Source organism: Harpia harpyja, chromosome 2 (genome assembly GCF_026419915.1).
Source record: "Harpia harpyja isolate bHarHar1 chromosome 2, bHarHar1 primary haplotype, whole genome shotgun sequence".
In the NCBI taxonomy this organism is placed as follows: domain Eukaryota; kingdom Metazoa; phylum Chordata; class Aves; order Accipitriformes; family Accipitridae; genus Harpia; species Harpia harpyja.
In genome coordinates, this window is record NC_068941.1 from 20,035,323 (window position 1) to 20,047,101 (window position 11,779).

At 57.7% G+C, this 11,779-nt stretch overlaps 1 protein-coding gene across 1 annotated transcript; it reads left to right on the forward strand.

Moving 5' to 3' along the window:
• The first annotated feature begins 167 nt into the window (after window positions 1-167).
• LOC128134477 (axoneme-associated protein mst101(2)-like) lies at window positions 168-9,639 on the forward strand. The gene is made up of 15 exons (XM_052772190.1): window positions 168-231; window positions 899-1,146; window positions 1,443-1,692; window positions 2,572-2,828; window positions 3,243-3,328; window positions 4,020-4,132; window positions 4,876-4,993; window positions 5,816-5,942; window positions 6,422-6,622; window positions 6,950-7,107; window positions 7,411-7,533; window positions 7,744-7,864; window positions 8,342-8,539; window positions 8,654-8,778; window positions 9,459-9,639. The coding sequence occupies exons 1-15, from the start codon at window positions 168-170 to the stop codon at window positions 9,616-9,618; spliced, it is 2,349 nt and encodes a 782-aa protein (XP_052628150.1). The 3' UTR covers window positions 9,619-9,639.
• The last annotated feature ends 2,140 nt before the right edge of the window (window positions 9,640-11,779 follow it).

Consider the following 11,779-nt stretch of genomic DNA (forward strand, 5'->3'; position numbering starts at 1 on the left):
GCAGTGAGGAGGAGAAGGCGGAGAGAGGCAGCACAACAGCACTGGGGGTGGTGAAGGGCGGCGGCGGAGGAGAGCAGAGAGGAGGAGTAGGCTTTTTGCAGGAAGCAAGAAAGCCATCGGCCAGCCACCTGCTGCAGTTCTTGACCTGGAGCAAGGGTGGAACTAAGATGGCAAAAGACCTCTTCTTGCGGCCTCACTTGTCTCCAACAACTGAGAAGCTCAAGAGTACTGGTAAGGCCCTCACACCCAATTTCATGAGTGCTGCCAGGTCAAGGACATCTCTGAAAACAGGCATGGAAACCCTGAGGGCTGTGGGGGTGGCTGCTCAGGACTGGTGACTGCAAGGAGGGACCTGCTTGACCATCCCTGAGGGACGAGGGGCTGATTCGACAGCCAGGGCTCCTGGTTCTCTTCCTGACGTGGTCCCTGCTTTCCTGGGGCACCCCAGGCAGAAGTCCCTGGCCCCAAAGGGCTGCTCCTTGCCTGGTGGTGAGCATTGCCCACCCTGAGCTCATGTCCGAGTGGAGGAGCTGAAGGTGCTCGTGGGCTGTGCAGAGTCGGTGTGTTTGGAGATGCAACGCAGGGAAACTGGCTGGGGAGACACCGGGGCCTGCCCTGACCCTCTGAGACTTCCGCGGAACCCAGCACCGTGCCCTCGCTGGCGTGGCAATCCACTGCCAGTTTCCCATGGGAGCGAGTCACACCCTGGAGAACTGCACCTGAAAGGAAAGGAGCCCTCCTGGAGGCCAGCTGAGGGGTCCTTTGGTTCTTGCCGGGCTCTAGAGAGACCATCTGAAACACTTGTGTTAGAAATACATTGGTCCTTGGACAGGAGTGGGCTGAATGGTTTTGTGGTTGCTGCCTCAGAGCATGACATGTCTTTCCCTTGTTTTTCCAGAGTTCGTCAAGATTTGGGCCAGCACGTCATGCTACCTCAGCCAACGGCTGGCTCTCCACCAGGTGGGACTTACCTCCTTCTCCTCCCCTCACATCCTGACGAAGGTTGATGAAGTCCTGACAGACCTTTGCCATGGAGTGCAACTGGTTTGCCCCTCCTTTGAAAGACGGAACAATGCCCCAGCACGACCCTGCAACGCACAGATGTGCAACGGACCACCTCCTCTGTCCATTCGGATGTACAATAAGGTCCAGGCCTGGTGTCATAAAAAGGGTTGGCGCGTCTGGAGTCCCCATGGTCAGAGTTGCATGACAAAACTTGGGAGCCTGGGACACTTCAGGGTTTATTCCAAGTGTGGGAACCACACACACACCACTCCCCCCCCCCCCCCATGTTTTATCTTTTTGAGCCAAAGGATGTTTGTCAGCTTTTCCTGAACTACCTGGCTCTTTGTGAATGAAGGGGAGTGAGAGGGAAAAGCGTGGGCCCTCTTTGTCTTCTCCCAAGGTTTCCAAAGAGCCCACCTTGCTCCTTTGTACCTCAGGCATGGGCAGGGCACTCAGCGCCGTCACCATTCTCTGACAAGTCATCCATCTGTCCCTCCAAGACTTCTGATCCACCACCTCCTCTGTTTCAGGCTGTCCGCATTCCTGGACTTGGGACTTTTGTGGTTGTCAGAGAGCGAGTAGTCAGCAAGGAGAAGGATCCGGTGGTTGTGGAGAGACCCGTGTTTCATCTTGCGAACGCTATCGCGCGGGACCATGGCCTCCGATATGGTTGCATAGACGTTCCTGGTAAGCAGACAGACTGAAAGCGGCGCTTGCCTTTTTGAGCAGAGTGGGGAGGTGTGCTCTGTTGTCCAGAGGTGACTGAGCGGAGTACCAAACTCCCACCGCAATCCTGAGAACAGCTTCAGCTGGACAAAACCAGCCTGCTGTGAAAAGGACCCTGCCTACCTACTCGTTTTGAATAATCACCAGAGGACAATACAGCATAACAGCACACTCTCTCTGACCTGCCTCAACAACACGTTTCCTTCCAGTTTTATTGGTGCTGTGTCTTCTTGTTACATGGTATTTCAACTCTCGCTCCCTCTTTCTGCTGCGCTGGACCTAATACAGGCAAATGCCAGGCTCTTCCCGGCTCTCACAGCCTCTTTGCAAGGGGGAAACCCGGGGGAGGAAAGACGGTTCGTTCCAAAACCCAGTGACCGCAATGCCTGCGCTTCCTAGTCGCTGCTGCCATTGCAGCAGCTGTCGCGGGACCCTGGGGGGCACCAAGAGCTTGGGACTGTGTTTGGGGTGCATTTGTGTCTAACAACAAAGAGAGCACAGAGTGTGGGCACAGCTCCAGTGGCCTGGCACCCTCCAGCTTGCCGTGGGACCTGGCGCCTTTCTCCCCACCTTGTCCTGCAGTCATGGCTCTTCTTCCTGCCAAGCGCCTAAGCCTCTTTCCTTCCCTTTCTGTATCAGAGAAACCACAGCTGTTGGCTCCACACCTCACTTTCCACCTCTAGCAGGAAGGGATGACCGGAGCTTCTCCTCAGAGGCGCTGTACCAGCTAGACAACTCAGTAGCAACGTATTGCATGAGAGCCTGGCAGCTGCAGACTTTTGATTGTAGCCTGCTTAGCAGCTCTGCAAGTTCACGTGTTTCTCTTCTCTTGTTTTTCAGGTCATCAACATTTTGAGCAACTGCCATACGCTCAGATAGCCTCAGACAACGCTGTCTCTGAGGGCACGGTGCAGCTCTGCGTGGAAAGGACCATGCGTCTTTTCCGTGTCTGCCTCGAGAACAGGGATAACGTTGCCCTCGTTTGGAGGGACGTGGGCATGCTGATCATCCAGGGAAGAGACGTAAAAATGAGATTTTACACAGACTTTCTGAAAAGGCTGAATGGGACTGACCAGATGTTGCAAGCTGTTCTCGAGGTAGGATTTTTATTTTCCCAGTGCCACTCCTGGTTCTTCTGAAATGCATTCTGGGGGCTGGGGGGCTGCTTTCTCCTGGCCTGCCATGCCTTTTGTTCAGCCACTTGGGCTCCTTGCGGTCTACAGTACCGCAGGCGCTCTGTAGAGCGCTTCCCTTGCGTGCGATGGTCCGGCTTTGCAAGAGGTACCGCCAGAGGGGCCTCACTTTGTGACAAAAGGCCAGCGTTGATGGTGGGCAGCGCTCCTGGCCTCACTCTCGGGGTAGGGAGCAGAGGCACAGGCAGAGCAAGGCGGGCTGAGGCCAGAGCCCTTTGGCTGCTCTGGCTTTTTGCTTGCGTTGGTCTAAGGTGGCCTGAGCAGCCAGCCCTTCCCAGTGTCCCCATGTCCCATCATCTGTCTCCATCCTTGTTGCAGATGCCAGAGATGAGGGACTCGGTCATCTCACGCCATGACACTGCTGCTTCCCAGACCTCTTCTGGGCGTGTTGTCGTCCTACCGGGGTATGTTTGCTCCTGCAGCCCTTGGCTGAGCAAGCGAGCAGCTTCTCAGCTCATGCTTGGGAGGGCTGCCTTGCCAGGCGCCGGGAACTACACTCGTGATGGCACTGAGGACTGAGTGTTTGAGAGGCCTGTCGGCAGGGAACTCCCTGCTTGCTCTTGTTCAGTTTGACTTCATTTGGAGGAACATGGGACAGCGACAATGCTTCATGTGCCTGTCCTACTGTGGACCTAGAGAGGCATTTAGGCAACATTTTCCATCAGGTTTCTCCCGCTCTTTTTCTTTCCTGTGTGTGAGACTGCCTTCTGCTTGGGGCCAAGTGGTAGAGGGGTGGGTTCTTGTCCAAACAGGACCTTGCAGCTGGTGGGGTTCTGCAGAGCTCTGTCTCGTGCCAACATTGCTGTGCAGTGCCATCGACGACTGAGGGGAGGGAGGTGACTCCTTATAGCTGCAAAGGCATTAATCTGCAAGGCTCTACAAGAAACTTGGAGGACTAGATCAGGATTCAAAATGGTATTGCATAATCAGAGCACTAGAGATTAGTCTGCCCTCCATGTGCACTATGAGTAAAGAGCGGAATCATTTTCCCCAGAAGCAGCAACGGGAGTTCCTGCTGTGGTCCTCCGGGATGGGCTGCCTTGGGAAACAAAGCGGTGTCCTTTTTTCAGCCTGGTGCCTACTTCCTCTTTCCAGGTACAAGCTTGAGACCGTGCCTAAAATGCCAACAGTGAAAGCAGACCTGACAGGACATGTGAAGGCCACCCCAGAGAAGGGCTGGGGAAAAGGTGATGGCAGTGGAAAGAAAGGTAAGGGACCAGCGGGTTGCTGGCAGGGGGCTGGAGGTTTTCCTTCCTCCGCTCCTGGAGGGGATTAGAGCTCAGGCTCCCCCAGCATGCCTGGAAGAGGCAGAGGCACCTCCTGTGACTCTCTGTAGCCATTATGGTGAAGCTCCAGTGACCCATTGTGGAACAAGGTCTCAGGGCAGCCCTGCACCACAAATGGCCACTGGGACTGCTGAAGGACACCTTCCCAGCGGCCTCCACTCCCCAGCCTGTGCTGCAAACAGTGCCAGCCTCTAACCCTGCTTCTTTCCATCATATTCTCAGAAGCAATGCCTTTGGTGTGAACCTGCCCCAGCAGCAAATCTGTGTGCATGGGACCAATGCAGAAATCCAAGAGCTGGCTCCTCTTGTGCTAAATGATTCCCTTCCCCAGCATGGCTCTTGGAGACCACCAGCATCTCCCAGGGAGCCCCCCATTACAGCACACGGATGAGAGAAAGCTGTCGAAACAGTTTTCCCCGGGGAATAATGGTGCACTGCAGGCATGAGGAGCTGGGCAAAAAACCCAGTGTCAGAAAAGGCCTAAGACCTCCCAGGAGACATGGCTTTCATCCAAAGGGGTGAAAAGGACCACCTTCATCAGTGTTACCACAGGCCTGAGCAGACCTGCACATCACTCTTCTTGGAACTGGGACATAATAGGCACCCAGTTCCCAGAACAACACCAAGATGCTGTTCTGAAGACGCGTCTCATTTCCTGTTTCTAGAGGACCTTGCCGAGCAGCGCCTCCTTCGTCGAGCAAGGCTTTCTCCAAAGCGGTTACCTGCAGCGACTGTAAAGTCAGAGCAGGGTCAGAAAGCTGAGGGGAGGGAGCCTCGCGCCAGGTGAGACGCTTGCAGAAATGGTGAGGGTGACCCCGTGCTCTCTCGTCTGTGTGGGAGCGGGATGTTTCTCCTGGACACAGGGGCTAGACAAACTCAAAGTGCAGTTATCCCACGTCCCACTAACTAATGGTTCCTTGGTGCACGGCAAGCGTCTTTTAGCTTCTTGGGAGACTCTGCCAGCAGCACCATTTCTGTCTTTGCTCCTGGTGTGCGTATCCGTTGAGTAACTAACTGCAAGTGCTCCTTCCAGGAGCGGAAGGTCTGTTTGGCTTTCCCTTCAGATTGAAATGACCCCGACCTTTCTGTTTGCTGAGAACAGTGTTCTGCACTTAGGTACTGCAGAGGGTTCCTCCGATTAACCGGAAGCCTCTTCTATGTCTTATGGCCTGCAAAAGAGAAGGGCCAAGGAGAGCTCAGTGGCAGGATTGCTTTTCTCATGGGGTCGTGTCCTCCTCCTTTTGACACCGCGTCCCCAGGGCCCAACCTCCTCGTACAGCCCGTGCGCACTCTTTTATTTCGGACCACTGAGCAGACTTCGGTGCACTGACCCGAAGGATGTAGCGGTATCTCCGGGCGCAGGACCCTGTTCCTCTCGTTGCTCCAGCAAGAGAGGGCCTAGACCTGGGCATCCTGAGTTTTAGTGGGGCTGTTGGGCACATCTGAGTCTGACAGCTTGGGGTCTTCTCTGTCTCTGTGGACTTGATCACAAGGAGGCAAGTAGAGCGCATTCTGCTGCAGAAGCAGGCGCACCACTTGGAAGCGCAAGATGCAGAACCAGCTCCTCCTGCGCTCCTGCCAACACACCCTGTTGTGTCTTTGCAGGCAGCTACCGGCCATCCAGGGGAGCTCCTTGAAGGAAAAGGAGGAGAAAGAGAAACAGAAACTAATTCCTCTGGTCGAACCCCGAACAGTAGACTTCATTGCCAGAGCTATTGAGAGGAGAGAAAAGGTACCTGACACGGGCTGCTGCAGCGAGCGTGTCGTACTGGACCGTAGAGAAGCGCCGCTCCACGCATGCCGATTCTCACAAGGTTCTTCACTGTGTGTGCACAGGGCCACTGACTAGTTGCTTTGGTGTTTACTTGAAGAGAGGCGGGTGACTCTGCCATTTGAGAATATATTCTTCACTTCCATTAGCCTCATGAAACACACCCAAAGACCTTACTTGTGAATGTTTCTGTCGGCAACGTGACTGGAAGGCTTGTCTGGGACAGCCAGCTGCCAGGTGGTTTTTAGCCTGGTGGTCGCTTATCTTCCTGGTCATTACAGACGGGCTCTTTGGTGGGAGCAAACTTCCCACTGGGAGCAAACCAGTGTGGGCAGAAAGGCAGAAGAGAAGGGGCAGAAGGGAGGGTAGGAATGAAAACAGCCCAGCCCTCTGCAGGGCAGACTAATGCTGCCTGCTGTTGCATTTTCGTCCCCCTCCAGAATAAACACTTGAAGAGGAAGGAGAAGCTTCCAGAACACATCCAGAAATACTTGGATAAAGAGGAAAAGGAGAAAACAGAGCTGGCGGAGGAGGAAAAAAGTAAACTGCAAACCCGGCCAGTGACCAAAAAGAAGGCTAAGAGCGAAAAGGAGACGGTGAAAGCGAAAGCTAAGAGAGAAAAGGAGACACAGAGGAGCCAGGTACTTTGAATTCCTGCAGAAAAAGAGCACTTTCTCTTCTGGGGGGCTGAGATTGCAAGGTACCTCTAGCACCCCAGCCGTCCCAGCAGCATTGCTGCAGCAGAGCTGGGCGGGTGACTGCTGCCTTTCCTGAGCAAGAGGGGCGACAGGGAGTTGTAGTGAAACCCTGGTGACACTCAGGCATCACCCCAAGGGTATGCTGAGGTCCTTCTCCTGGTTTTCCCCATCCCGCTGGGGTCCCTGCCAGAAGTGGCCTGGGGGTGTGCATGCTGGGAAGCAGCACCCTGCGGGTGCGGGGCTGTTGTATGAGAGTCTCTTCCTGTGCAGGAATCCAGTACCGCTGAGCAAGCACCAGTCAGCCCCTCAACTAGCACGGAGACGGGGGACTCCAGCCCCGACCTCCTGGAGACGATGATGGAGGAGTGGGAAGAGGCCAGAGGAGAGCCACCCACAGTCTGCGAGGACGACACTGTCCCCCCTAAGCGGTAAGAGTGCGCCAGCGCCAGCTGAGCCCTGGAGCACTGGGGTGGTGGTGAGCCACTGGTGGTGGGTCAAGGAAGCCAACCCCTGAGCCATGGGGCCTCACAGAGCGCCCGGGGATTTCTCCAGCCATGGGAATGAGCTGGGTTAGAGCCCGATGGCAGGGGCCAAAGCAGGTGCTTGAAACTCCTGCTGCCTTGAAGGGGTCGTGAGGCCGAATGGGGCCACGTAGGCGTGGGGCTGGGCGCAGGAAGAGGCAGGAGAGTCGCAGCTGAAGGGTCAGAGAGACTTTGTCCTTGCTGTTGCAGGAGCCTTTCCCCACGGACACGCCAGGCCCTGCGGCAGGTGGTGACGTGCATCCTGGGGCAGGTCACCCGCAAGCGCAGGGGGCAGAGGGATGACCAGACGGATCTGCAGGACAAGCTCAAGTGGTAAATCTCTCCAGACACGGGCAGTGTCTCCTCTCCCGCGCTGCCCTTCCTCCCGCTCCCCGCAGCACCGGGGGAGACAGGCGCTTTTCCTGGCACTGGCCTCTCGGCGGAGCCACCTTCTGCGGCTGCGGCGGGCACCCAGGTTGGGAGCCCCGGCTGGAGAGCGGTCTCCTTGTGCTCACGCCGCCTCCTCCCACTGTGTGTCTGCAGCGAGCTGGCAGTGCTGCAGTGGCGTCGGTTGGGGCAAGAGGCATGCAGCAGCCCACAGCTGCGGGAAGCTGGACCCCAACCTGCACCCCCTGCTAGGGCAGGGAAGAGGAGGGCAGGACCGGTACGTGGCGTGGGCTCCTGGAGGGACTGTGTCGTGTCCACCTGTAGAAAAGCGCAGTGATACGGATGTCATGTCTTGCAAGACCCCATATCGTGTGCTTAGCTGAAGGCTGAAGCACTTCTCCCGAGGTTTTCTCGAGAGGCAACAGGTTGTTCTGTCCATTTAGAAGACAGCCTTCACTTCTGTCATCTCCAGCAACACCCGAAGAATTGATCTGGTGGTGTTTGCAATGGCGACAGCACTGCCAGGCTTGTCTGGGATAGCAAGCAGCTGGGTTGCTTTCAGCCCCGTGGTCACTTGGCTCAGGGGGTCATTGCAGAAAGGCTCTGCAGTCGGTCCTGTGAGGACTGTGAGCAAACCAGGGCTGACAGAGAGGCTGAGAAGAAGGGGCAGGAGGGAGGGAGAGAGCTAAAATCCCCTCAGCCTTCCGCCGGGGAGACTAACACTGCCTGCTGCTGCATTGCCGTGGTCCTGCAGGCGCAGCCCCGTGTGTGCACGGAGGAGGAAGGACGCAAGCTCTGGGACTCCTTGCGCAAGAAGTGCCAGCAGAAGGCAAGGGCAAAAGTGGCACCCCCGAAGGCTTGGAAAGACAAGCGAGAGCCATGGGAGGCCCAGGTGCTGCAGGCGGTGAAAAACAATGAGGAAAAGAGTATTCCTGTCCTGCGGGGAGCCAAGGTGGGAAGGTCCCTAAGCCCTAGGAGCGTGGGGGCTGACTGTCCTGTGTGGGACTGTACCAGTTCCCTGCTGCCCAGTGACACCTCCTGTGCTCACCCCTCTCTCTCTGTGCAGGGCTCCTGCGTTCGTGGCACTCCAGAGTGGTGGGGAGAGGGCAGAAAAGGGCCATCCGCGGGGGATGAGGAGAGCCCAGAGGACAAGCTGAGTCTCTGCCTTTTGGAGTCCTCACCTCTGAAAAGGTGAGTGTGGGCCAGCTTCAGGCCAGACCTGGGCCAGCTGGGGGCTGGTGACCCAGCTGTGGGTGGGGGAAGCAAATCCCAGAGCCACGGGCCTGGACATGGACAGCATCCTCTCCTTTGTCATACCGTGGGAATGGCATGGGTCAGTCCCTGATGCCAGGTGCCTCTCTGCAGCCCCAAGCACAGCCAGCACTGAGGGGGCTGTGGGGTTGAATGGGACCATGGCGGCGAGGGCGACTGGGAGAGGGGAGAGGTGGGAGGGTCTTGGTTGAGATGGGAGACTTTAGCCCTTGCTGTGGTAGCAGCCTTTCCCCACGACCCCGCGGGCTTTGCGAGGAGCAGCGACCCGCCTCCTCGAGAAGGTAGAGGGACAAGCCCACTGCTGTGGTGGTGAGGAGAACTGCCTCAGGTAAGGATCTCCAAACATGCTCGGTGTTTGCCCCTGCCCGGCAGTGCCCTTCCTTCCTTTGAGTTCCCACAGCCCCCGGGCAAAGAGGGTCTTTTCCCAACAGCCCTCGTGGCGTGGAGAGCAGCAGGCTGGGATTGCATAGCACGGACCATGGGCCTGCTCTCTCCAGACAGAAGCAGATCCCACCACATGTGTCCTGACTAGACTTGCAGTGGTGCTCTGCACCTCCCTGTGCATACAAGACTACAGAGCTCTGTATTCAACTCCTCAGCCCTGCGGAGCAGATCTGGTCCACGTCGGCGAGTGCCAGGAGAGCCTCTCGGGCACAGAGGCTCCCGAGAGAGATGTCCAGCAAGAGCCTCCTCCAGCATGACGAGCGCCAGTGCCGGCCAGCCAGGCTGTTAACACCAATGCTTCCGTCTGTTCAGTAAAGCCCCATCTGCAAACCACTGGGTCTGACGATGTGGGTCTTTCCTTGGTGGCTGTGAAATCTGCACTCGGCAGTGGGTGAGCTTTGGTGGGGCAGGGAAAGGCCACTGCAGGAAGCAGGGCTGGAGCTTCAGTCCTGCTCCAAGGGCAGCCCTCTCCCAAGGCTTTGCTGTACCAGCTTGGCTGTAGCCCTGCTGTTGGTGGCCCTTGCACCTCCTGTTCTCTGGCAGTGTGCCCTGCTGTGGCTGCAACATCTCTGCCGAGGAGGGGATTTTCCACGGGGGGAGAGGAGGGAGGAGGGGGAGGAGGAGGAGCAGTGCCGGGCACCCAGGGGAGCAGAGCTGCAGGGGGGAGCATCCGGGGGCTCGCACAGCCAGGGAGCTGCGGGGTGCCCAGGGCAGCGCTGTCAGGGGTACCCAGAGCTGTGCAGCCACCACCCTGTGCCACGGGGACAACGAAATCCCAGGCAGGAACCGTGCCTGGGGAGAGGGAAGCTACAGGGGGCGGCTTTTCAGCTGGGTGGCTTGACTCTGCCAAAGCTCTGCTTGGGCTCCAGAGCCTTTTGTTTGACACCTCCTGGCTAGAAAGGCAGGGTGGGGCTGAGGTGAGATGGGGACACCTCCGAAAACTTCTCTCCAGACACCTGGGTGGGCATAATGCATGCAACAGGGGGCCCGAGAGCGGGCTGTGCAGGAGGAGGGAAGGAAGCCCGTAACGGCTGGCTGTTGGGCACCCACACCCTGCGCGGGCTCCAAGGGGACTCCATGCAGGCGGTGGCAGTGACGCTTCCAGAGCCCAGGCAGGCTTAACGGCGCTACATGAGGTTGGGTCAGTCTGTTAATCCTCTGCGGGCTACTTTTTTCCTGAAAAGCCCTGAATTTGTGGGGACCTGACTTTGCCGACATAGAAATACACCATTTCCTTTTCACACTGCGGGATTGCTGTGCCTTTCTCGTGGCACCCGGGGACCTCCCTGTGCCTTTCTGTGCGTCCCAGGGCCTCCCAGGGCTGGCAGCAGGCAGCCAATGGCCTCTCCTTGGGCACTGCCGCCCCTGAGGAGCAGCAGGGTCTCCCGATGGGCAGGGGAGGATCAGGCACCTTCGGGCATGCTGATTCCTGCCTGGGGGCTCCCAGCACCGACCTAGAAAGCACCTCTGCACCCACCTCTCCCATTGCCCCCGCCAGGAAAGCTCTTTCCCCTGGTCCCCCCCTACTGATGCGCCAGCAGGGCTGGGGAGAGGGTAGCTGGGCTGCAAGTAGAAAGAAAGGCTGGGTGAGAGGCCAAGCCCCTGCTGTGCCATGCCCCTCGCCACGTCCAATGCCCCAGCGCAGGGCTGAAGGCCTATACCAGCTGCACAGCCTCAGCACCGACCGTGGGGCTCCCCGAGATGAAGGAAGCTGCGGCACGGCCAGGAGCCAGCCCTCCGGTTCGCCAGGAGAGAGCCTGGAGCAGGAGACCAAGTGATGATCTCTGGTGGGCTGAGGTGAGCCTCAGGGCACAGCCCCACTGGTTAGGCCCAGCGGCCCCAGGTCAGGGCCTTTGTGTGTGGATGACACTGGCGAGGCGTAACCCCACAGGCCCAGGGGCCTTGCCACCCCCCTCCCACCACCCACAGGGTCCTGTGGCAAGTAAATTAAAGGCATTACTTTAACAAAGCAAGGCTGAGCAGCTCGGCCCGCACTGCCCAGGAGCTGCCCCCAGCAGTGCGTGTACCTCTCCACCAGCTATGGAGCTGCCTTTCGTCTGCATCTGGAGCATCCCACTACCTGCCACATTGACACCACAGGTTCCCTCCTACGGCATGGCTTACTTGAGGACAGTGCCCGCCCAGAGCTCTGTCGCCTTCTGCAAACTGCGGAGAAACAGCATCACACCGCTGCTACAAGTCCTTGGGACAGGCAGGGCTGACTAAATACTTCTGCTCCGGGCGGGGAGTCACGGAGACAAGACAAAGCTTCATGGGGCAGGATTGCGACTGCAGAAGTTACAGCTTCCTCTCTCCTGTGAGAGGGCCGGCTTCTTTGCCTTTTCTTTCTTTTTTCCTCTCTTAAGGGACAGAAAAGTCCTTCCAGTTGCTACGTGTGGAAAAGGGGCATCTGCCCGGGAAGGGCCCTGTGTTGCACCACCCTCATGAAGCAGGCTGTGTGTGTGTAGGCGGGGCT